The sequence below is a fragment of the Endocarpon pusillum genome, assembly GCF_000464535.1.
Source record: "Endocarpon pusillum Z07020 unplaced genomic scaffold scaffold1300, whole genome shotgun sequence".
NCBI lineage: Eukaryota > Fungi > Ascomycota > Eurotiomycetes > Verrucariales > Verrucariaceae > Endocarpon > Endocarpon pusillum.
In genome coordinates, this window is record NW_006913659.1 from 3,700 (window position 1) to 28,593 (window position 24,894).

Consider the following 24,894-nt stretch of genomic DNA (forward strand, 5'->3'; position numbering starts at 1 on the left):
AAATACGACTTTCATGAATTGCCGTCTAGGATCATATGAGCGCCCCTAAAGTAAGTATTAATATCGCTATTAACTTGACGCAGGTGCTGTTTTCTGCTTAACATAAACCCGCTCCGTTTTGGTCGTCTGCGATAGATCGAGACTGCAAACAGAGGTTAGTTGAATTATAGCGCGGCCTTGTACCTCATTGTTGCTGTATCGCAACCTCCTTATAATAATTGGCCGACTATCGCTTCTTATTTTTGCTGACGATCACTTGTTCCGCTGTATCTGTCCTCCCTTCCGCCCCTGACATGGAGTGTCAGCACATCCCCGCCAAGGATGACGACGGAAGGGAACAAGCAGCAAATATCCAAGAGCAAGGAAAATATGGTCTTGGCCTGAGAAATTTCCCCAGCGACTTGAAGAACGCTGGCACCGCAAGTGGGGAATGGACTGCGCCTGATAGAGATTTTGTCAATCCTGGAGAACGGTCTCCTTTGCGTGACGCCCTCGATGTGGCCTGATTGACCTTAATCAGAGGTCTGGGGTGGACTGCCCGACAGAAGGCGATATCCTCATGAGCCCTTGGTCATCTTTGACCATATCCATACAGGTGTTATCCATCTATTCTACGATTTTCTCTGGGATCTTCCTGGGCATAGCATTGGCGAAGCCTCGATGGGGCCAACAAATCGGTGTACAAGGCAAGATGTCTTACTCAACTGCCACGTTGCTGAGCGCCCTATTTTCCAAAACGATAGAGCTGTCTTTTGTCACCGTCTTTGTTGCATTGCTCGGACAGCTACTCAGTAGACGGGCATTCGCAAAAGGTTCGGGGCATGTTGAAAGAAATTCCAATGCCAACATGTCCGTTAGATTTTGGATCACGCAACCAGGGACCTTGATCACGCATTGGAAAGAGGTGCTGAGTCGATGGGCATTCGCCAAAGGTTCGGGGCACGGTGAAGGGATCTCGATCGCCGAGATGTCAATGAGATCGTGGATCATGCAGCCAGGAACCTTGATCACACATTGGAGAACTGTCAAATACGCAGCCATCACCCTTGTGGGGGGATTGGCGCTTGTCGCGACTCTTGCTGCAACGTTCTACACCACCGCTGCTGAAGCGCTGGTGGCTCCGAAATTGAGGTTTGGACCTCAGCAAGAGCGCGTCCTCTTGGGAACAGTGGCAACATCATTTGCAAACGCTAAATATCTAAGCAAGAACTGTAAGACCCCGGTGTCAGAGGATCAGGACCCAGAAGAGGGTGGAAGGACCTGTCTACAGGTTGAGTATGCCGGCCAATCATATCACGACTTCAAAACATGGCTCGCAGACTGGTCCGAAACGGTGCTTCTGGGAAACAACACCAGTACATCCTCCCTTGATGGACGGCCGCAACCTGTTGCGATGCTACACGATAATACTACGGTGACCGGCCAATGGATCTCTTCGGGCAAAGAGAACATCACCGCAGACTCCGCTGCGCGTGGACGTCTCGTGCAGGATGTGACCATGGCAATGCCGCATGCAAACGTGTTCAATGCCGTCATGAATCCAGCCAATCGCATTTTACAACCACAAGATCTTCAAGGGCAGGGAGAGTATGAAATCAGCGCGTCGACTCCTGCTCCGGCGCTTAAAGTTCTCTGTGTTAGCTTGAACGCCACAGAGCTGTCACCTCTAATTGAAACTGATGGAGGACCTCGTCCATTTTCGCCTCAAACAGTCGTGGACGAGCTGTTCGGTTTCGGCAACGAATCACCGCAGGAGCCTGCCCCTCAGTTCCGCAAAATTCCGTTTAAGTACAATACAATCCATAATATATCCGAACCCTGGGGCCCGAGTGCTGTCTATCTTCTCGCGACCCCGCCACCTTCACTTTGGACTGAAATTTACGTTCTCTGCTCATTGAGAGCCACACAGTATCCCTACTGCACAACCAAGTACCACGCTGCCCAGTCTGGTGGCCAGCTTTCAGTCCACTGTGACGACAGCCCAGACAATACAATGCCTTATATACGATCCAACCCTTCTGCCACGCCTGTGTCCATCGTGCCGGATTGGAAAGACGTTGGCTCGGAGTGGATCAGGTCAACAGGGCTCACTCAGGGCGTTTCTGACGCCAACGCTTCGATTGCGCGACTGGTTACTCAGATGGTCCCTATCAACGACAAGCAAATTCCTGTGCTTAACCCAAACTTGCCATCGATAGCCGAAGCATTAGCCGTCCTTGCTGGCTGCACGTTAGTCATGTCCAGTGCCCATGCGCCATTCGTCCCTTATTATAATTATACGATTAACATTCTCGAATCACCGCAAACCCAATATTTTAATGCCTCTTTGAGATACAAGGACTATGCGTCCGGAGCAAACCATGATTGGCAGGATATGTTCTACGTCATCCTCTTCTTGGTTTTTGCAATAAACGTCTTCTCTTTGATTTATCTGATCAAACAGGTTTGCGGGGATGGGCAGGTGACCGACTACACGGAGCCTGAGAACCTTTTCGCAATTGCCAACTTGATTCCACCCAACCACATATTGCAAGGCGCGTGTGGTGGTGGACCGAGGGGAGGAATGTTGGGAAAGAAGTGGAGAGTAGATATGAAGAATCCAGACGATACGCAGTCTATAACGCATGGGATGAGAAGACATCCACACTTCTATGTCAAGTGCGTAGAGGATGACTTGGGGAGTCCCGAAGTGAGCGGTAAAGAGAGAAAGAGGAGAATCAGGCCAAAGAGCATTGGGCAGTGGTACATGATGGATCAGGCGGAAAGTCCGGCTATCGAGCAGTATAGGAGGCTGACTGGTTAAGGTTTGACGTTTGAGATCTGACAGTTATGATATCACGGTTTAGATACTGCTGGGGACTATCTAATGTATCGAATGATAATCATGTTGGTAATGATGATCGCGAGGCTACTGAAGCACCTGAAGTCCTCTTAGGCTCGATTGAGAGCATGGTGAGCATGATAGGTTATCGCTTGGGTCCGACCAGAAATGCTTGCGAAGATGTCCGCGTGGGTATCTTGCGAAGAGTTCGCGGCAAACTGCGCACGTCTTGACATGCAGAGACACGTAAGAGACGTAAAGAGGCCTTTGTACAGTGCAACATAGTTATTTATGTGTCACAGTGTGGTTTTATCAGGTGTCGTCGAATTGCCGTAAGTATCCAGAGATGCCAGGATCTCCTAGGCCCCTGGGCTCCCAGCCCCCCGTCCTAACAGCCTCACCTTCACCTTCAATACAACTAAGCCAATTCTCTGCTACGGAATCCAAGCATAAGTACTAGCCTCAGGCTCGCTCACGGTGTCCTTAAAGCCCGAGGCAAGTCATGTAGCAGACTTTTTCCAATGAAGATTAAGCCTACGATGGTATATCACCAAAGCTCCGAAAGCGAATACAAGAAAACCCCACAAAGATAGTCTCTTCTTGATGAAATAATTGATAGAACGTGCGCCCCAGGTGCGTATTCCAATATCTTTACATAATATTTTCCGTGCAAGGTAAATGTGTACTAAAGACTTCAGTTCGTAAGCGCTTTGAGGCTCAAAAGAGCATAGCTCGTGATACAGGTTTCCATACCTGCATATTGTTTTTGTTTGCCACCTGAAAGAAAAACTTTCAGTTCGTCTGGTTTTCCTATATCCAACCCCTCATATAAGGCCCTGGGGGCCTCCAGTAGGAAAGGGGTATAATTTCTGGCATTTCAATTCCTATAGCGCCATAAACGGAAGAGCAGCACCAGTGAGATTCACTTTCGTTTTTGGACACAGTCATGGCAATGGCCAGCGATCGAGCCACAAGTTGACCCATCCTTTTTTGGTTGAGCTTTTTGCGAATTGTCCGCACAGAGATGGCGTTCGCAGCATTTGCTTCAATACCGTGTAGTCTGAAACTTGTTTGGCAATTGGGGTCTTTATGAGTATGTCTGAGAGTACATACCGGAAGTCATGTTGTTGCTGACCATCTGTCCTGCCGAATGTCACCGCCTATGAGCCTGTTTGGAGCTCCACTCACATCGATAGATTCATGTTGGAAGTTCAAACGCGAGTTGCAATAGTCAATTCAACGGGGTCTCCCAACTTAGTCTGGTGCCCTTACGGAGAAATTAAGGAGTGGGTACGGTTGCCCATCGAGAGGTGCCTTTTGGCTGCTATATGTAGCTTCTCGGACAGCATCCCAAGTCCGGATATAGAGAAGGCATAGGAAAATGCAATGTGCCTTCTCACCTACCAAATCTACCAATCAGGAATCAAAAGATTGCTCTCTCCGTTTTCTTCATCCACAACTTTCAGAGCACCCTCCGGTCCAACTACAGGTAGCTTGTCAACTTCTTTCTCCGCGCCCTCTTTCGTCGTCTTGAAGGTCGCTGGCACCAATAGAGGATCAAGAAGTCCAACTTGTACCAGTACGCTGGCTTGATCCCAGTGAATATGTTCGTGATACAACTTCTGACCACGTATGCAAACAACGGCAACGATTATGATGTCGACTCTCTTACCAGTAGCTGGTACGCCGGGCAACATCCAAGGTATTTCTTTCGTGTGAGTGAACGAGGCGAGTAGCTCGTCTACCACTCTGTCAGTTCCAACGGTTCTGCTGAGGAGCTTCATTTTCGTGTCCGGCGGATTCCCTGGAATGAAGAACTCGGCATAGAACTTCTTCAAATCATTATAACCAATACCCCCTGTCATGGTCGGAACGTGGTTGACGTAGGGCTCAGCTACCATTGTCTGCATCGTTGCTTCAGCGTCCTTGGCGGCAAACTCAAGAGCCGTATGGTTCTCCCATATTGCTTCGAGGTCTACATTAATATCAAATCCTCTTCGCATCAAGCCAAGACTTCTAGACCAAGCCAGCCGCGAACCAATTTTGTCATATTGATCAGCATCATGCTCTGCAAAGCCTGGAGCTGTATCTGGGTACGTGTACGATGGGTAACGACTACCAAAGTTCTGCGAGGAAGCAATATGAACCTGCACAAGGAGGGAAGGTGGAAAAGCGGTGCTCGTTGTTGGAAGCCGTGTGGGATAATAGGCGACTATGGCACATAGCTTAGGCATTGGCTTCATACAAGCTTCAAGACAAAGTGACGCGGCTTCTCCATAAGCTATACAAAAGAAATCTAATCAGCTTGGTCTCTTGTATGCACTGCACAGAGGGAACAGTACCCACGATGGCGTACTTGTCACCAAGTTCAAGAGGATCGGCCAGGTGTTGTAGGCTGTTTCTGTAGGCCTTTGCATCACTATCATATGGGAGGTACACGACGGCAAAACCCTCCTCTTTCCAGTGTGAGATACTAGTTGGATCAAAGTCTGGAGAGCTGCTGGTCAGCACCAGCCTTGGGCTGAGATGGTGCCAGCTAAAATGCATGGGTGAGGAGTTGATTGAAGGTGATCTTTTGATCATCTCCTCAAGTCTACACTCTGGTGCAGCTTTAAAGTCTACCTCGACCTTGACCATGTCAAGTAGTCCGCAAAGCAGTAGGTCTTCCCAGAATACGAGGAGAAGTACTCCTAACTGACCTAGGAGATGAGGTAGAAGCAATCCGTCAGCTGCAGCATCAGCTATTGGGTTGTAGCTTCACCTCCCCACACTTGACCAAAATTATTTTCCATGCGATCTCCCAGTCCAACAACTCCAAACTCTGTGGCTTGAAATCGCTATACAAGACGACAGTTGCCATGAACAGCAACAACGAAGCAGAGAATGTTGAACTGCACTTACAGGAGATTTTGCTCGCGGCTTCTCAGCATGATCTGACCACATTGCGACATCTCCTGCGATCATATACTTTCTCTAACTGCAAATCTGTCGATGTACAAGATCCAGAAACAGGCTACACACCACTACATGCGGCCATAGCTGCGTGCGAAGCTGAGGAAGACATAGAGCCGGCCACCTCCGCAACTCCGCGCAATGGATCTTCCCTCGAGCAGGTGACCAACGGCGCCCCAGCAACCTCAGGCAGATCGAGCCAGGAGAAAGAGCTTATGCTACGCGCACAAGAGACTGTGCGATGTTTGCTTCAAAATGGTGCCATCTGGAACCAGCTCGACAAGAACGATGAGACGCCAGGGTGCATTGCGAATAGACTGGGCTTTCAGCAACTGTATGAGCTCATGGTAGACGCTGGGGTACGCGCGGAACTACTCTTGAATCGTCTTGAAGGATATGAAAAGCTGGATGACTCGGAAGAAGATGAAGTAACCGGGCCTGCAGACGACCGGACAAATGAAACAAGCCAATCTTGTGATGAGCCTCCGCAATCAAACATAGTCGTGCCCCTAGAGACTGAAAGCAATATTGCTCATTATCTGTCTTCTGCTCTCTCTATCAGCGCCGAGAGGATTCTCGACGAGGACTCGAATGGTGTCATGATGTCTTGGGAATCAGAGATAATGTCACAATCAGCGAATGCGTTGTTGGTGGCCCCAAATATGAAAGTCATGAATATAGGGTTTGGCATGGGCATAATCGATGACCAGTTTCAACTCCACCACAACAGACCTTCAAGTCATCATATTGTTGAAGCACATCCTACTGTGCTAGCGGACATGAAGGCTAAAGGCTGGCATGAGAAAACAGGCGTCCTGGTTCACGATGGGCGATGGCAAGACATCCTACCAAAGCTTGTCTCTGAAGGCCAGACTTTCGATGCGATTTATTTTGACACCTACGCCGAATCTTACTCGGATTTCCGAGATTTCTTCTCCGAGCAAGTGATCGGCCTCCTGGACCCTACGGGAAAATTCTCCTTCTTCAATGGACTGGGTGCAGATAGGCAGATAAGCTACGATGTGTATCAGAAGGTCCTAGAGATGGACTTGTTTGAGGCGGGCTTCGATGTTGATTGGCAGGAGCTGGAGGTTCCCAAGCTTACCGATGAATGGGAAGGTGTCAATAGGAGGTACTGGAACATCGAAAAGTATCGATTGCCCGTGTGCAGCTACATGGGATGATTCACCAAGAAGCCGGCAATACACATCACAAACACTGGCGCGGTAGCAGGTCGACAAATCTTCTCAACTTGCAAGATAAATCTCACAGTGCACCCCTGGTGATACCTGAGGTAATGATAGAGGCGACTAGCTCTACGTGAAGACAATGCCACCCTCAATTAACAGAGTCTGAGTTGTCACAAAAAGGGCTGTCGCTGGAGCAGAGGAATCCGCTCACGACATTCGAGACATCTTCTGGAACGCTGACTCTGCCTAGAGCTGTTTTTTTGCTGTACTTTTGTAGCGACTCGCCTTTCGCTCGACCTTCTACCTCCCCCAGCCTCTCGTCGACCAGATCCCACGTCGCCGTTCCAACAATGCAACATCGAACATTCTTCTCACGTCATCTTCCGAGATGTCAAGCACAGGTGCGACTTGAGCAATACCAGCATTGGCGACATTACAGTCAGCGGGCCTAGAGCCTTGACTGTTGCTTGCATCATGGACTGGGCTTCTGAGGATTTGGTCACATCAGCGACGATGCGAACTGCTGTCCCTTCGCCATGTTTTTGGTTGAGCCCAGCGACAAGGTTGTCAGTAGCAGACTTTTTAGCCTGAAAATCGTTGACCCAAACCGTGTACTTCTCGGCTGCCAGACGCCGGGCAATAGCTCCTCCACTCGTAGGTCAAGCATCAGTCATGTCAACACAAGTTCCCTGGATGTCAATCCATACATTCCGCGGCTGGAACCCGTTAAATAGCTGTTCGATTCGCCATATAATTAATCCCATGAAACCGTCGATACGTCTTACGGAGGTCCTCCAGCGTACCCAGTTACAGTTGTTATGCCGCCAGGGAAGAGGGTTTGGGCGCTTCCATCTCCATTGTTGCGGAGAGTGTACTCCGTACTGGAAGCTTGTCTGAGGTTTGCGGCGCGGGCTCAACTTCGTCCCTCGGCTGCGTTCAAATCATGCCATGGCATGTTGTGAGGGGCACCGCATCTTGGGAACAACTATCTTGGGAACAGAAAAGAGGAGTAAAACGAATCGACTAAAAAGCCGACGATTAGGACTAAACCCATTTTCATTTCAAAGCTCTCGGATATTCACAACACATAAACACCTGTCCAAGATTCCTAGCACTGCGTATCTTTTATATCCTAAAAATTTCTTGCTTGCATCGCTCTCCTTGACTTCCTATTGTGTACCTACATATCTTCGTGTGTTCTTATTTGCTGAACTGCTTCAGTCTGATCGAGCGGCCAGCTAGATCCGAATTGGCCTCAGATCGAGGTCAAATCCATATAAGGTAGCTGCTTTTCTCAACGCTGTATGATTTGATCCGTCTCGCTTCTTGCGCCCTGTCGATGCTGGATACGTTCCCCATTCTGTCCAGCTCATACTCGATGGTAGGTATTGATCCCAGGCCACATAGTAAATGTTGCTTCCACAGACTTTAGGCCTGATCGTACCTTACCGGAGTCCGCAGTTCATGGCTTGCCATGATGTTTATCCAGCGACAAATACGATATCTTCACTGACAAAGCCTTGGGATAGAGTGCTAGTGACCTGGAAACAGCCCACTCTCGGAGCCTTCCATCTTTGCTACCTCTGTGAAACGGGCAGAGTGATATCGAAAGTATCTAGCATCGGTATCGCATGTAAGATAGTAAAGGTCGAGGACTGAAACCACCCGTTGACGGAGGTAATATTGAGGATGGTACTAGAATACCGATTGTGGTTACTCGCTACCCCGTTGCAGCAGGGAGCAAGAATGCAATCGAGGTGAAGTTAGAGGTGAGCCGCAACGTTGCGATATGGCCTTTTCCCTATCAGTTCTTAGAAGTCGCAATAGTCTGGTACGAATATGCTTTTCCATCCTAAGTTCTTTGGCCGTCTCGCCTCTTAGTCTAATGCTGATAAGGGTTTCTAGAATTTTCTCTCTTGACTTAAATTCCCTCTCTCTCAACTAATCAGACAATGTCAAAATTTACGCCAGAATGGGGGGTACGTCTGAGCAGTCTGATGTCTTATTCAAGGAATGTCAGGCGATCTGCCTAACCTGATTCCATTCCTTAGAGTGCTGTACTTTGCTTGACGAAGACATGGCGAGTAATGCTTCTTGTCATACAAGCAGATGGACTTATGGCAGCAACATCTTGAGCTCTGCAGGTCTGTGGGTGTTTCTCTTTCTGCACTTAGTACGCGCATGAACAGCTAAGCCTGAGCTTGGCGGTGAGTAGCAAAAGCCAGCAATAGCCGAGGTGATCTGGGTGGTATTGGTGCGTTGATGCATAGAAACCTCAAATTATTATTAAAAACCCTAGCCACTAATCCAAAGATCACAAAATAACAATTGCAGGATTGTCTTATCTTGTGGAGATAATGATAGCCCTTGAGCGAAAGCGAGTTGAAAATTGAATTCAGCCGTTCAGCCTCAATGGTCCGCCGTACCCAAAATCATGTGACCCTTTTTGTTTCACAGCCATCTGAGATTTCTTACTGAAATAACTCTGCAGATCTAATAGGCGTACTTCACCACGAATGGGATGTGTCATGGTAATCCTTTATGTGTCCGTCTACGCTTTAGTGCCACATCCATACATGGTCCGAGAAATCGATCACTGCCACGTTGAAAGGCGGGTGTAGTCCTGGAGGAACTAAATATGGCTTTCTTTGGTCTTTACACGGCTCTTAGTTCTTTTACAGAGGAGAAATATGCATCACGAAAGGGCTTTTTTTGATCTGTCAACTCAAGTGAACTGTCATTTGAGATTTCATTTTGCCGTGATTTCGGTCTCTTTACTCCGTACAGCTGAAACGATTGTGTGTCTTGGATTTCAAACTGGGGTTGATCTAAAATGATGTTGAATATTTAAAAAGATACGTGAAAGAGCTTGGTATGGAGAACTAATACTGTAAGATCAGGGGGCAGAAGCTCGAGAATGCTAAATGATCGATTCAACAACTCTGTTCGACCATGGAGGGCTCCCCGCGGGGGGACATTTGCAGAGAAAACATGGAATAGCATTTTCGAACCGACTACACTACCTTCCTCGCCACAGATTGCCGCGGCATTAGCAAATATCTCGACTATCAAGGATGAGTTGAGTCATCAGATCCTCAGCGGGTCGACCAAGTCGCCGAAAATCTTGCTACGGCAGCATGTCCAGTCACCACCAGCTCTTTCACACGAGCAAGCGAAGGCTTCCAGAGTCCGGCTCTTGATGAATCCGTCTCCGTATATTGGCTGACTGAGAGAGGCACCGCCTCTGATAGGTCTTGATGATCGAGCACAGACGTATGGTCACAAACCATTGTGTCTGGGCGAGCCACAATTCCGGCTCTATGCCATTTCATCCTCTCAAGCTCTCGTGCATCCTCCCAGCGCCCGATCTTGGGTTTGTACCATTCATCAGCATGCGTGCTACAACCTTCTCCAAAGTTTACCGAGTCGACATCCCAGTCGTCGCCTTGCGCACTCACTGGTGAAGTCGAAATGTTTGCTGCAATTCCTTCTCGCCATGCTTCGATGAAATCCATGCCCTTCTCTTCCACGAATGTCGCATATCTGTCACCAGAACAGAGACCGTCCTCTGGATCATCCACGAAGTGGCATGATTGATTCGAGTCGTCAGGGCTGTAGCCCACTTCAACCGCAAAGCGGCCTGCATCACTGTAAGCTTTTTCAGCTTCCACAAGCTCCCTGGTAAGGTCCATCCTCAGAGCTAGTTGCTCAAGGTCAAACTCTGTCCTCGTCATGTCCTGCCACTCCGGGACTATGCCATCTTCAAAGTCTCGCCGTTGTTCCTCGCAGAGTCTGTCGAGCTGACGAAACCTCATGCCGACATCTTGAACGTTGTTCCTTGTGGCTTCCAGTAAAGACATTGCTTTTCGCATCTGTTCTCTGGTGGTGTCAGGGTCGTCGTTCATTGCGCAGTCCTGCCCAGCATCTGGATCGTTTTGCCTAAGTACGACGTCATGATGGCTGTTTATTGGATGGCAACTGTCTTCCATGCTTTGCCCATGCGGGCTCAATCCTGAATCTGAGATGTCATCATCAGGTCTTACCTGCCCGCTCTGTATCAATGCCAGCCAGATTTCGTCCTCCAAGAGTTCCCGGAAAAACAAACGACTTGACTTATGGTTGCTGAGTTCTTCGGCAAGGCTCACCTTCAGACTGTCGAGCTTCTTAAGATCTGATCCGATTTGCTTGATCGCGTCTAGCTGATCCTTGCCCCCAGTTTCTTCCTGCACTTCGTCATACTCCTGTAGCAGCCTCTCTATTCTGTCTTCGTCGCTTGTAATCTCGTCATTAATCTCGTTCAACTTTTGCTGTTTCTGGGAAATATGTCTCGCGTTGCTCCGGATCTGTCGCATGAAATCCACCGTTCTGTCCGTTACACGTATTCTTCCTCCCATAACGTCGATTGCTAAATGGCGTGTGCGGCAGACTTGTCAAGGTATCTTGCAGTCGTTGTTTAATTTCTTGCGAGCTTATTTGGTTCTGTAATTGTTAATACAGGACAATACCCGAACTGGACAGTCTTCACGTCGACTTCCTGATTGCGTATTGCTGGTTTGCAGTTTTTTTGCGGGACTAAGACCGAATTGCAACAGCAGAAGCTGAGCGGGATCTCGCAATTTCAAAGCTGACGGTCCATTAAAGAGTCTTTGTTACGCCTTCATTCTTTGTCGGAATGTAGCTGGAGCTGTCTATTTTCGCTGATCTATCGCTTCATTGACTGGATGACTCTCCCATTGTTCTAATTATGTGAGTATGTAGACACTCCGTCTTTGTTATGCATACGGACTGATGCCTCGGTGATAAAGGCCCTTTCTTTCGCTTTGTTTTCATCGTCATCTCTTGAAGATCAATCTTGTCTTTATATCACGATACTCCCGCGATATGCTCGTCGCCTATTGCTATACCCAATTTCTTCCACAACCTCGAACCTCACTATCCACGAATATATCCATCAACCATACTGCGGCTTCTACTATCAGTATCTCAATCCCAACAACGGTTGACGTCAAGTACGTCACTGGAAACTCCAAATATATCTCTACCACTCTTTGAATCTATATTTTCTACGCAGGTGGATTATGGCGGCTCTTCATAGCAACCAGCATGCTCCAACACAGAGCTTCATAGCAAGGTCCCCGTCGGTCCTAAAGGCGTATACTCCAAGCAGACTATATTCTGTCGCTAGTCGTGGTGACTTCTATCGACCAGGTGAAAGTACGGGTGATAAACGACGCTTAAGAGACGACGGCAACTCTACAACCTCAAAGGCCTCTCGCTGCACGTATAATTCCCGTTATCCCAGCCGAACCTATGGACAGCAGAACCGGATCGTGCGCAATACACCATCTATTCAAAAACAAGAGTTGTTTAAGACAGGCACAATCATACGTGGTGACCATGTGGAAGAAGCATATAAAAATGGCACCACTTTGATGGATAAAAGCATGATTCATGTCCCTGGCCACAACCCAATATGCAAGAAGGCAAGATTCTTCATTGTTCTGGCAGGACATGCAATGAGTTATGTATGCCTACCAATCTTCACTCACAATGGAAATGGAACAAGAAATAAGCCCAGGCCGGAAGAATTCGTGTCTATTCGAGATCATCGTGCAACTATCGAAGTACAACCGCAGTCTGGCCACGAGCCGTTGATGACGCTAGAAATGTCAGGAATGGAGCTTAAAGCGTCCTCTGTCGTTCATTTAGCGTATCCCACTTCTCGGAGTTATGAACTCCCAGTTGAGGTGATTGGCCGACTTACCGCTACGTCCACAAACCGATGCATTCAGCTTTTCAGGAGGTACATGCCAGTTGAGGTCAGCGAAAGGTCTCCCGCATCTGGCACTGGTGTCTTGATTAACGCTGGCGTGAGCGTGTCCAGAGCCCTTACGAATCTACGCTTCGAAGAATTTACCCATCTCTTCCGCAATATGTCATGGAGCAAAGTCACTTGTCTGACGGAAAGAGAGTTAGGAGCGAAAGGAATCATTTCACAGACGGATCGCCAGCAGATACTTGCAGTCTTTGACCAGATTGCAAAAGCAATCATGTCTGGGCCTGATTGGACCGTGAGCATCAACAATGATACTCTGGCAAAGAAGGTCACTGTAACAGACAAGGATACTGCGGTACACAAGGATACCGTAGCTGTCCTATAAGGGTTTCAACTTCCAGCTAAGTTCAACTGAGCCCCATACAACCTTGTTGCCATCTCTCTGTTTTGTTCAGCCTTAACTGACCAAGTGGTAGAGGAGGTGGCTTCAAAGCCGTTCGGAGCTCTGGATCGCAGCTAGCCACGCGCGAGATTATAAACATTGAATGTGGTCACTACGAACAAGGTGAGTACTCATTCCTATCTTATATCTTGCTGGAAGGGGAATGGCTCGAATAGGTGAGGAATGCGGCTTTGAGATTTGGAGTCTATGTATGTCAACTATTAGTCATCAACATTAGAACCTTTCGTGTTTTGTGCTAGTACTTTGTTGATGCTGTTTGCAATTCCGAATTTGGAAGTACTTGTCCTCGCCTTTCTGTGTGCGGTTGTTGTGTTGCCTCCTCGACTGTGCCGCATCCGGCACAAGGATATCGTCTCATAATGAGCTCGTTGTTTGACGATGGTGGTCAACAATGAACCCACCGAGATTTTCTGTCGATTTTTTTCTCTGGATCGGGGGATACGGTTAGAGAGGAGCATCATCCGCCCTTCATAAAGCTCATTAACTCTGTGTGTATATCAAGCAAGCAATCGAAGAGTAAGGGACTTTAACGGACTGGTTAGACCGCAACATCGCTAAGATCGCATGCCACATGTCGGATCAATTTCCATTGAAAGGCTCCTCCTATTCTACAGTGCTCAAAACACCGGCAGAGGTTGTCAAGGACACACCTGACAAATCTACGATCCTCAAGACCCCGTCAAAACCTGAACAGAAGAGAATGGAGGCACCCAAAGCAAAAGGAAGGGCTGCTGAGATAGACAAGTCGAACAGATTTGAACATCGGAGACTGGACCCTGGCACGATATTCATCGCGGAGCACTACGAAGGGGCTGGTAGTGATTCAAATTTCGGACTCATTAGAGAGGATGGTGTGACGGCAGATGGCATCACCACCTGTGCGTCTCACCGCCCAATCGTCATCAAAGATCGCAAGTTCATCGTCCTTTTCGTGCACACATATCAGTATATATGCATCCCTCTTTTTACCTACCAGAAAGATGGTGCCAACAGCAGGCGAGACGAGGAAGAGCATGTTTCTGTCGAAGATTGCCGACTACATACACCACGGACAATTCAGCAGTCGCAATGGAAACCTCTACGAACTCTTTATATGACGCCCGAAGCTCATGCTTTAGCTGCGAACACCGCTGCGAGAGTCACCTTCCCTATCTCCAGAGCCAAAAACTTCCCAGTCGAAGTCCTCGGGGCTCTTGACAACGAATCAATCGAGAGGCTTAAGGAGCTATTTATCATATTCAACGACTTGGCTCCAAACGGAGAGGTAAAGACCCGGCTCGAAAATAAGCATAGAGATCCAACTTGGACTGGTGCACCTTCTGCAATGACGATCCCGGGCTCGACCACCGCCAATGAAAATCTGAATCCTCCTCCAGGACTAGGTCTACCCACCGCATCGACATCGTTCGGGTCTACCTCGCCAGCGGCCCGTTCCCAGCGCACGTTTGGTCAGAGCTGGAGAACCCACAGCTCAGGCCAGTCCGGTAGTTACCAGGCGGGGGGATTTGATTGGGGCCGTCTGGGGCAACGCCGCGCCGGCGCTGCATCCAGATCTCAAGGAAGCCAGGGTGAAGGAGCGGGGCAAGGAGGCGGTGACAGTCAAGGATCAGACCAGCAATCTGGCCGTGGTCATCTGCCACAGAGTTTCTTCTATGCACAGAGGCGTGCTAGGAGGTCATGGAGGCCGGTTATGGACAAGATTGGGATGAAGGCGTCAGCGTGGAGTGGTGACGGCGGTAGTGCGAAGAAGAATAAGAGGAAGGCGGAGGACCGTGGTGATGATGAAGGTGGTGAGAAGCGACGTGACCAGCCACAAGGGCAAGTCAGGAGGAGCGGCAGGAAGCGGACTAAGGTTGGGAGTTATGCTGAATGATTCGGGTACCTTTCCCTTTCACAGGGCTTGATGCTCACTCATCTCCTATCCTTTTCTGTCCACTTGCTCTTCGCTGCTTGCAGGTACTCAATTCAGCTCCAGCTTTTTAACTTCTCGAAGTGGATTTTTAACTCCGCTAGCTAGCAATCCCTCCTCTCTCAATTCCGATGTATTCAATTACCTGTCTCTTGCTCTGTACTCCCCATCCTCTGCATATCACACGCTTTCATAGTCCGTCCCGTCAACGCCAGCACATTAAATTGCAACATTCCATCCCTAGCCTCCATCCTACACCATGAGGTCTTACTATTTCATCATCTAATTACCATCTCGTTCCCAACCTCATCGAACAAAGAAATCGACGTTAAATACAAAGTCTGACACATGCATGCTTAAACTGATTTTTCATTTCCCCTTCACACCCAAGAACACATCCCTGGCGATCATGATAGAATCTACTCATGATATAATCTACGTCACTTTGGCACTTGTTTTGAACGAACCCCGATCGCCTTTCAGGAGAGACGCCACCAACTAGACAAGTTAGTTCACTATCAAACGGGGTTGGGAGGTCAAGAACATAGTGGATGATCGCCTGGCTCGTGATGGATTGGGTACGCACGGAGCTCGAACGGGAATGATATGGGATGTGACCCTTTACATAGACTGGGGATGTACCAGAGGATGATGGGATTACGGGTGTGCTACGACGAGAAAGCTCAGATACATTAAATAGGAGAAGCCGATCATCAGCAGTCAGCTGAGTGTATTCTCTTGGATACCACAGGTAGCAGCTTCCAAGCTCACAACTATGTTTGTGTCTTCTCAGCCAGGATGTGAAATGACACCCCAGCTCCGGTGCTCAGTTGATAGAAATCCTGCAAGAACAGGCCCGCACACTGAGCTTTCGTGTCTTCACGGCGTCTTTCGGACGATGCCAGGTGCGGGAACCGACGTCCTTCAGTCAACTGTTCATGCACACCCTCTCGTGGCTTTCTTGGAGGGCCCTAAAACTACCATTCCATATCAAATCCGCCACAGAATTTTTCCACGGATGCCAGTTCTTTTGCTTCCTAGATATCCTTGATATCTGCCCACCTAGGAGGAGAGCAATCGTTGTCTCATCCTGACTTGTAAAATAATTCTTATGCCGCATTGCCATTCTATGCTCATCTTACACCCATCTGCTGATATTGCTGCCGCAATTGCATGATCTGCATGCGCTCATTCGGCGGCAACGAATCAATGGTCCTCTGATCCAACTGCATGACCTGCTCCAACATCTGTCTTTGCTCAGGCGACATCCCGGGTGGTGTAGCCTGCGGTTGTGGTATCTGGGCTGGAGGAGGTGGCGGAGCAGCATACTGTTGCGGCGTCGGAATGGTCCTATTCTGCATCTGCGCAGGTGGAGGGTAGCCGTACTGTGGTGGTGGAGGCTGCTGCTGCGGGATTGTTGGAGGCTGCTGTTGTTGCGGCTGCTGCTGAAGTGGGATTTGAGCGTTACTGGCTTGTACGTTTTGCTCCACGACTGTGGCGAGGACGTTTGGATCGACCAGGTTCATAAGGACTAGGGCTTGGAAGACCGCGTAGGCGAGTTGAGGGGCTTCTTTCATCAGGCGTTTCGCCGTTTCTGGGTCGCTCATGGTGAGGGTTTTCATCTGGGAGAGGATATCAAGGAGTTGAGGTGGTGGGAGGGTTTTCAAGGTGTTTGAGATAGCGTCGGCGCATTTCAGGTTCGGTGGTAGGTCGACTCCCAGAGGCAGGGGTGGCAGGGCAGGAGGGCCTCCAGGCGGACCGGCTGCCATGTCGTTGCTGGTGTTGACTTGACTGTAGTCTTGGGGTACCGAGTCCTTTTCGTTGTTATGAGGCCAGTCTACCCTGATCTTTCGGCCCTGGATCTCATGATCATTGAGGTTTCGTACTGCCGAGGCGGCTGAGTCTGCGTCTGAGAAATCTGCGAAACCGAAGCCTTTCGGTTTGCCTGTGTCTGGATTGGTCATGAGTCGAAATTTGGTGACTGTGCCGGCTGAACTGAGCATGTGTACGATCTCCTCTTCACTCATGTCTAGGAGAGAAGTCAGCAACAGGTGATTGGACAGCGAGTAGACATCGACTTACTGAAAGGGATATTCCCAATGAAGATGCTCTTGCCCTTGTCTGGCGCCATGGCTGAAAGAGCTGGAGAGACGATGTTGGTCTAGCTATTGAACACTTCCAGAGAGGTAACTGCGTCGACGACGGTCTCTGTAAGCGAAGAAACTGTCATGTATTGCTAGTTATGCTCAATGGTTGTTGGAAGATTGTATTTATCTGAGATTCCTCTTATCCCTCTCCGCAAAATGCGCTAGTCATCAAGCACCCAGCATCAAGCATCAAAACTTTACTCCGCAGTCTACACGTTCAGCAGCTTGGGACCATCACCAGGAGACTTGGATCAACCAGTAATACCTGTCAAGATGGCACAAGATCCCCGAGAGGCCTTTCGAAGGCTTCAGCAGACCCTACAACAGCGAACTCGTGGTGGATTCGGCGGCAGGGGCGGCGGCGTTCCAGGTGGTGCTTCTGTCAGACCACTTGCTGGTCTGATCCTCCTTGGGTTGGGAGGTCTTGTCGTATCCAACGCACTCTTCAACGGTATGCTCACTGGCTCAGCCTGCCGTAGGAAGGATTGATAGCTAAGCAGACATGGACAGTCGACGGTGGACACCGAGCTATTAAATACACCAGAATCGGTGGAGTCAAGAAAGAAATCTACAATGAAGGTGTGGATATACCCTCAGCTATCTCCTCCTCCCCGCATGTGCTCACAGGATCTAGGTACTCATCTTCGAATTCCGTGGTTCGAGACTCCCATCGACTATGATGTCCGCGCTCGCCCTCGGAACGTCGCCTCCTTGACCGGGACCAAAGATCTTCAAATGGTCAACATCACCTGCAGAGTCCTCTCCCGACCACATGTTCAGCATCTACCTCAAATCTACCGCACGCTAGGAACTGATTACGATGAGCGAGTATTGCCATCGATCGTCAATGAAGTCTTAAAGTCGGTTGTCGCGCAGTTCAATGCCTCGCAACTCATTACTCAGCGAGAGAACGTGGCCCGCCTTGTCCGAGACAACCTCGAACGTCGCGCGGCGCGATTCAATATTCTCCTTGACGATGTTTCTCTTACTCACCTCGCCTTCTCACCCGAGTTTACCGCCGCCGTCGAAGCCAAGCAAGTCGCCCAGCAAGAAGCACAACGTGCGGCTTTCGTTGTCGACAAAGCCCGCCAGGAAAAACAGGCCACCATCGTACGGGCACAGGGTGAGGCACAGTCGGCACAACTCATTGGTGATGCAATCCAGAAGAGCAGAAGTTACGTGGATTTAAGACAGATCGAGAATGCAAGACAGATCGCCACCATACTGCAGGAGGCGGGTGGAAAGAACAAGCTCTACCTGGACAGCCGTGGACTAGGGCTCAATGTTCATGCTGGCGAGGCGGACAAGAAGCAATGAACGAGGAACTTGTAGGATTTGTGGAGATGGACACGGTCGGCATTGAATGGCTCAGTAGAGCATCCTCCGTGACTGCGTCCTGTCATATTACCTCTGCTACAATTCAGCGTGCACTAGTAAGGGCATTTCTCTTCACTCGGGCTTAGCACTCCCTACCCTAACGGGCACGCTTTCCCCACGACCAAATCTTAATTCACTTGTATTAAGCCTCCTTGTTGACCAGACTCGGCGTTTCGCATGACGGCCATGCTGCGTAAAAATTCTATAGCAGCCATCAGTAATGATCCGTAAGGCTTGAAATTTGTCCCCCGGGTATTGGTGATTGTTATACTCCGTATGCGGCACTAACTAGTTGATTTATACTACGTAGTATCATCAACGCTGTAATGATCTGCCCTGCCGACCAATCATTCAATCTATAACGATCACTTGGATACTATCCTACTAGGCGGCCACAGATAGCTTTGTGGATATCATCTGTAGTCAGTCGCACGGGGTACAAGTCGTGGTAAGCAGAGGGCTGAGAAAGGGTGTTTGATCGCACAACAGAACTCTTCATGCAAACAGTCTTTTGACCAGAGGATGGCACTTGTTAAATCTCGGGACTTTCGTTGCCACTCACCCCATCTCCATGTGCCATTTGATATAGATCATAGAGCAGACTGGCCGTCAGCAGATGATGACAGACGAGAAAGCAGTCCGCCTCGGTCTGGGACATTGGCCAACACCATGTCATCGAATCTGGGTACAGTGCTCTACGGCTGCTTGACCAGCCCCATCAATGGAGTGCTGATAATGGTGAGGATAGGACCCCGTGGAAGCTCGCTTTGAGCAATGCTTTCTTCCTATCATTCCCACCATCCCAGCAGGTGTTGCAGTCTGCATCCTTCTTAGTACTGCAATTGCCCCTTTATTCAAGTATCAACCAGCATGGACTAAGCCGTTTGTAGAGGAGTTGATGGATCGTCCACAAGAACTCCTCACATGTGTGAAAAAGCATTGGCACAGCTCAACAATTGCCCTTCTGGTCATTTCTATTCTAGGACTCCTCGCGCAATGTATTGCGATGTTCTATACCTCGTCCCGAATCATTATTGTCTTGACCAGCACATCTTGGGTAAGCTTCGTTTCCAAGTAAAGAATGTGTCCTTACTGTTCTACACAAGGTTGTTGCTAGCGCTCTGGTGGTCATCAATCGTCCAAAGACTACCCCGTTCTCACTACTCGCGCTTTACAGCAGTCTTCTCGTGTCACACTCCATCATCTTCATTGAAAATCACCCAGCGCGGCGCCATGATAGCATTGCCACCATTTTGGGAGCGTTGGCGGCTCTACTTGCCATTGCAATCATTCTGCATATGCCAATGCGAGACTCTGATCTCCCAGACGACCAGATCAGCCAGGTCTTCGAAGCGCCTGATCCGCGACTTCGCAGCCCTGAGGATAATCTGACTCTGTGGCAATTTATGACTATCTCGTGGATGGAGCCTCTCATTTCCTTGGGGGCGAAACGGCAATTGAACGATCAAGATGTCTGGCAACTGGGCTATGAATTTCAGCACAAGAGACTGCACGACAAGTTTCGTGAGCTGGGAGGCACGGTGCTGAGCCGTGTCCTTGACGCAAACAAGATTGATCTGGTTCTCGTGTCGTTCCTTGGTCTCGTGGAGTTACTCGCAGGTATGATTCTCTTGACCCGCAAAGTCGGAAAGAAGCGGTAACTGAGCTGCATCACAGATTATTCGACTCCTGTATTGCTACAGCAACTTCTCCGATCTATGGAAGATGTTCATGCACCTAGACGTGCTGCGGTCGTTTATGCTGTTCTGTCGCTGGTTGCTCGACTCATTGCAGGTCAGACCGCGGTCTTTAGTCTCTGGTATAGCAGGCGTTGCTTCGAGAGGTCACGTGGAGAAATGATAATGATGCTTTACGAGAAGATGTTAATGAGGAAAGTAGTTGGTCTTGAGGAAGATCGACCCGAGACAGATTCTGAACTGGCCATAGGAAGGCCTCCTGAACACCCAGGTGGGACAAACGAAAAACGCGGGCAACCGAAGCAGTCAGCGTCGATGGGCAAGGTATTAAATCTCATGCGGTAAGCTGAGGATAATTTATCTGAGGGTCACATCACTGACTCCTTTACAGTGGCGATGTCTATGAAGTGGCACAAAGGTAGAGATTGCTTCAATAGCCTCTTCGCCCCTGTGCTGACATCTGCCTGATCAGGTTTTGGGAGTGCTCATCACTAACTACGAAACCTCTTGGCCTTATCTTCTCGGCCATATTTATCTGGCGGCTAATCGGTTGGCCTTGTTTCCTCGGCGTCCTTACAGTATTCGTTGCTCAAGCGCTAAACGCGCTGATTGCCCGAGGCCTATTAATGTGGGAGAGACGCCGCAGAGGAGCAACGGACATCAAGCTTCAGCTCATTACCCAATTCGTGGAAGCAATCCGCCATCTACGCTGGTATGGTTGGCAGGACACGTGGCTACGCAGAATTATGGAAGCAAGGCAACACGAACTAAACCTTCGTGTTGTGACTAGCATGTGGAGTACCTTGATCGGCTTTACTAATACCTTTGCCAATGGCATGTTCCCCGTTGCTGCGTTCTACGCCTATACATATCTTGCAGGACAACCGCTGCGAATAGACATCATCTTTCCTGCTCTGCAGCTGTTCGGCATGTTGGGGAGTAATCTTCGCGATATTCCTGGTCTTATCACCGCTTTGCTGAATGCCTATGTTGCGGTTGGCCGTCTTGAAGCTTTCATGCGTGAGCCAAACAAGCCAGAGTCAGAGATAATGCCAGTCGCAGGCGCACAGCTGCAGCTGAAGCATGCATCCTTTTCTTGGCCAGGTGCACGCCGATTGGTGCTAGATGATGTGAGTGTCGCTTTCCCTTCAGGCTTGACCGTTGTCTGCGGTAAAGTTGCCGCAGGGAAGACCGCTCTATTGCAAGCATTACTTGGAGAGCTAGATATGCGAGGTGGCGAGCTTGTTCGACCAACGGAGATGTTCGGGTATTGCGCTCAAACGCCTTGGCTGCAAAGTATGAGCATACGGGAGAACATACTTTTCTCCGCTCCTTACAACGACTCTCGCTATAAGCACGTTATTGCAGCATGCGCCTTGACTGAAGATCTGGCTGCCTTGGAGCATGGTGATCTGTCGAACATTGGAGAGAACGGTGTAGGTCTGTCTGGCGGGCAGAAAGCACGTGTGGCACTGGCACGCGCGCTTTACAGCCAAGCCAATATTCTCCTTCTGGATGATCCAATCTCGGCCTTGGATCAGCGGACAGCGGAGACTGTGGTTCAAAGGTGCTTTGAGGCTTCTTTCTTGGCCGACAGAACAACCGTGCTTGTCACTCACCGTACGGATCTCTGCTGTAGTCTGGCAAAGCAGGTGGTCGAGATTTCCGAAGGCAGAGCTCGACTTCTGGGGCCAGGTACCTCTTTTTCAAGTAGTCTGAGCTCGATGCAGTCATCAAATACGATGACCAACGCAGACCATGCGAAAGACGCAGAGCGTGAACTGGCAGCCGTGCCTGAGAAATTCATTGAAGACGAGTACAGAGCGACTGGGGGAGTCAGAGCGCGAGTGTATTGGGCCTACATCAGAGCTGGAAAACTGCGTTGGTGGCTCGTATTGGTGTGCGTCCTTACTCTATTTCGCTTGATCACCGTGGGCAAGGCGTGGTTTCTCAAACAGTGGGGTGAAGCATACAACCAGCCGGAAGCGTTGACTATTTCTGATCCATTCAAAAGATTTCCATCCCCAGAAGCCAACATCCGACCGTGGCTGATTGTCTTTTTCCTGATCGCTGTCATCCAGGCGGTCATATTTCTCGTTTCTAGATGCTTGATGTTGATCATCATCTATATCGCCGGTCGTCAAATGTTCAAAGATATCATGAAAAGCGTGTCTTATGCTACTTTTCGGTTCTACGATGTTACCCCGGTTGGCCGCTTGATGAATCGTCTTACATCGGATATTGGCACCATTGATGGAAACATCAGTCAGCAATTCCAAAATGTTGCCTGGCTGTTAATCGAATGGGTGTCTTCGATCGTTGTCATCGCATCTGTCACACCAGGATTTCTTGTCTTCTCGTTTCTGCTTACTCTCGGGTTCGTCCTCATCTTCCTGCGGTTCCTTCCAACTTCACAAAGCCTGCGAAGACTTGAGGTACGTACCGGTTGGCCTGTCTATAATATTTGCAAATCCACTGACCAATTCCACTTCAGACGGTCTCCCTAAGCCCGCTAATGTCTAACTTTGGTGCATTGTCTGACGGGCTGGCAACCGTCAGAGGTATATTGCATTAAACACTATTTACTCGCAAATAGCTGACCAACTTTAGCATTCTGTGCACAACATCGCTTCCAAAACCGAGTCATCACCGTAACAGACGCATTCCAGAAGATGGACCATTTCTACTGGAGCCTGCAGGCCTGGCTAATGTACCGATTTGATATACTATCGGCCTCCTCTACCTTTCTTCTGACCTTACTCGCACTGTATACGGGCGTGTCACCTGGTCTCACAGCCTTCGTCCTGGTGGCGGCTTCAAGGTGTAGGTCAAGGTTCAATGACCTTTCATCATACCTCGAACCTGACTAGAATGTATAGTTGTCACCTCCACACATTCATTATGCAGGCAATACGGCCAACTCCAAATGGACTTTGTCTCGGTGGAACGGGTGGTCGAGCTGCTACACGTAGATCAAGAGCCGCCAGGGACCGTCAGTCCTCCAGCTTGGTGGCCTTCGTTTAATGGCGACGTCGTTTTCGAGAATGTTACGATCCGATACGCTCCTCATCTTGATCCGGCATTGTCCTCGGTTTCGTTCAGAATCAAAGCCGGATCCAAAACCGCTATCATCGGAAGGACTGGTACATGTCATATACCTTGGTTGTTGGCGCAGCATTGCTAATCTCGGCAGGCTCTGGCAAAAGCACGTTGGCACTGGCACTGCTCGCAACAAGTAAATCATGCATATGAGACCTTACAGTCCGGTCTTACTTTCCGCTGACAACATCGAACCAGTCCTCCCCGAATCCGGCCGTATCTTCATTGACGGCATAGACATCTCGACCGTTGACACCCAAGCCCTCCGCTCGCGCGTGGTAAGCCATCCTTCCCCATATCCCCATCCTTCCACCCCCCCCAACCAGCCTCATACTCACTTCTCTCAACCCAAACACAGACCTTCCTAGCCCAAGAACCCCTCCTCTTCCCCGGCACGCTACGTCAAAACCTCGACCCGCTGAACCAACACAGCGACCCCGAATGCGAAGCCGTCCTATCCAAGATCCTGGACCAAAGCCGTAGCCACAACATCGACACCAGCCACGGCGACAGACGGTGGAGTCTCTCCACCCAAATCGACACAGCCGGCCGCAACCTCAGCCAAGGCCAACGCCAGCTCATCGGCCTTGCGAGAGCCGTCCTTCGAAAAAGCCCCGTCATCATCCTGGATGAGGTAAGCGTAGCCGGCCCTACACCACCCTTTCTTTACCTACACTTCGTCAGCCTCTCCAAGTCATTCTACCTTACGGTACGGAGTATGAAATTGAGAATCTCTTGATTCTCTTTCTGGTCGCCCGGCTAGAGCTCGGATAGCTGGCTCGCTCGCTAGGCAGTTCTACCCCCCTTCTCTGCCTGAACTTCTTACTGGGCTTTTGTTTTTTGGGGGGGTGGTTTCCTCTCGCCCCTTGCCTACCCCAGATATTTTCCAAATTTGGCTGACTTGTTGCTGGTGGCGGTGGTGGCGAAACAGGCAACGGCGTCGATCGATCTACCAACCGCACTCAGGATCCAACAGGTCCTGGCCGAGGAGATGGAGGCATCTACCGTGATCACGATCGCGCATCGGGTGGAGGCGGTCAGGCAGTGGGGGAGGGCTTGTGAGGTCTGGGGGAATGGGAATGGGAATGGAGGGCGAGGAAATCGGGAGGGGAATAGGGGAAGTGGGAATGTTCTGCAGGGGAGGGATGAGTGAGAAAAGCGATAAATGGATGGACGGATGGGAAATTGTAGGGGACTGCGGTTGGTCTGAGGATGCAGAGGTTTCGGGGTAGTCACGAGTAAGATGATCTGAAAGGGGGGGCGCTGTAAGAGTCAGTGCAAGATGGATGGACGAAAAAAAGTAGGTGCTGAACGATTTACTTCCTCGCAACTAACTAGACTTCGGGTGCTCGTCTACCACTCTACAGATTTTTTTTAGGACAGAAACAAAATGCTTCTTGTTTTTTCTCTCTTTCTTTTGCTTCTTCAGTGCCCCCCTTGGCTGGTCCGAAGCGGATTTGGGG

The 24,894-nt window shown here is 49.6% G+C and overlaps 9 protein-coding genes across 9 annotated transcripts; 6 read left to right on the forward strand and 3 right to left on the reverse strand.

The window, feature by feature from the left end:
• Positions 1-847: 847 nt before the first annotated feature.
• Positions 848-2,803, forward strand: EPUS_00669 (uncharacterized protein; the record flags this gene model as incomplete). The annotated part of the gene is made up of 1 exon (XM_007789764.1): positions 848-2,803. The coding sequence occupies one exon, from the start codon at positions 848-850 to the stop codon at positions 2,801-2,803; it is 1,956 nt and encodes a 651-aa protein (XP_007787954.1).
• Positions 2,804-4,230: 1,427 nt separating this feature from the next.
• On the reverse strand, positions 4,231-5,458 carry EPUS_00670 (uncharacterized protein; the record flags this gene model as incomplete). Its single annotated transcript, XM_007789765.1, has 2 exons — positions 4,231-5,102; positions 5,164-5,458. The coding sequence occupies 2 exons, from the start codon at positions 5,456-5,458 to the stop codon at positions 4,231-4,233; spliced, it is 1,167 nt and encodes a 388-aa protein (XP_007787955.1).
• A 221-nt stretch (positions 5,459-5,679) lies between these two features.
• EPUS_00671 (Arginine N-methyltransferase 2) lies at positions 5,680-7,375 on the forward strand (the record flags this gene model as incomplete). Its single annotated transcript, XM_007789766.1, has 2 exons — positions 5,680-6,936; positions 7,241-7,375. 2 exons carry the CDS (start codon positions 5,680-5,682, stop codon positions 7,373-7,375), a joined length of 1,392 nt encoding a protein of 463 aa, XP_007787956.1.
• Positions 7,376-10,058: 2,683 nt separating this feature from the next.
• Positions 10,059-11,357, reverse strand: EPUS_00672 (uncharacterized protein; the record flags this gene model as incomplete). Its single annotated transcript, XM_007789767.1, has 1 exon — positions 10,059-11,357. One exon carries the CDS (start codon positions 11,355-11,357, stop codon positions 10,059-10,061), a length of 1,299 nt encoding a protein of 432 aa, XP_007787957.1.
• A 684-nt stretch (positions 11,358-12,041) lies between these two features.
• Positions 12,042-13,124, forward strand: EPUS_00673 (uncharacterized protein; the record flags this gene model as incomplete). The annotated part of the gene is made up of 1 exon (XM_007789768.1): positions 12,042-13,124. One exon carries the CDS (start codon positions 12,042-12,044, stop codon positions 13,122-13,124), a length of 1,083 nt encoding a protein of 360 aa, XP_007787958.1.
• Positions 13,125-13,773: 649 nt separating this feature from the next.
• Positions 13,774-15,075, forward strand: EPUS_00674 (uncharacterized protein; the record flags this gene model as incomplete). The annotated part of the gene is made up of 1 exon (XM_007789769.1): positions 13,774-15,075. One exon carries the CDS (start codon positions 13,774-13,776, stop codon positions 15,073-15,075), a length of 1,302 nt encoding a protein of 433 aa, XP_007787959.1.
• A 1,169-nt stretch (positions 15,076-16,244) lies between these two features.
• Positions 16,245-17,242, reverse strand: EPUS_00675 (uncharacterized protein; the record flags this gene model as incomplete). The annotated part of the gene is made up of 2 exons (XM_007789770.1): positions 16,245-17,140; positions 17,194-17,242. The coding sequence occupies 2 exons, from the start codon at positions 17,240-17,242 to the stop codon at positions 16,245-16,247; spliced, it is 945 nt and encodes a 314-aa protein (XP_007787960.1).
• Positions 17,243-17,531: 289 nt separating this feature from the next.
• On the forward strand, positions 17,532-18,575 carry EPUS_00676 (Prohibitin-2; the record flags this gene model as incomplete). Its single annotated transcript, XM_007789771.1, has 3 exons — positions 17,532-17,709; positions 17,769-17,837; positions 17,893-18,575. The coding sequence occupies 3 exons, from the start codon at positions 17,532-17,534 to the stop codon at positions 18,573-18,575; spliced, it is 930 nt and encodes a 309-aa protein (XP_007787961.1).
• Positions 18,576-19,641: 1,066 nt separating this feature from the next.
• On the forward strand, positions 19,642-24,584 carry EPUS_00677 (uncharacterized protein; the record flags this gene model as incomplete). The annotated part of the gene is made up of 12 exons (XM_007789772.1): positions 19,642-19,692; positions 19,742-20,255; positions 20,313-20,673; positions 20,724-20,750; positions 20,805-22,767; positions 22,827-22,893; positions 22,943-23,155; positions 23,212-23,475; positions 23,526-23,567; positions 23,630-23,709; positions 23,790-24,065; positions 24,363-24,584. The coding sequence occupies 12 exons, from the start codon at positions 19,642-19,644 to the stop codon at positions 24,582-24,584; spliced, it is 4,080 nt and encodes a 1,359-aa protein (XP_007787962.1).
• Between the last annotated feature and the right edge of the window lie 310 nt (positions 24,585-24,894).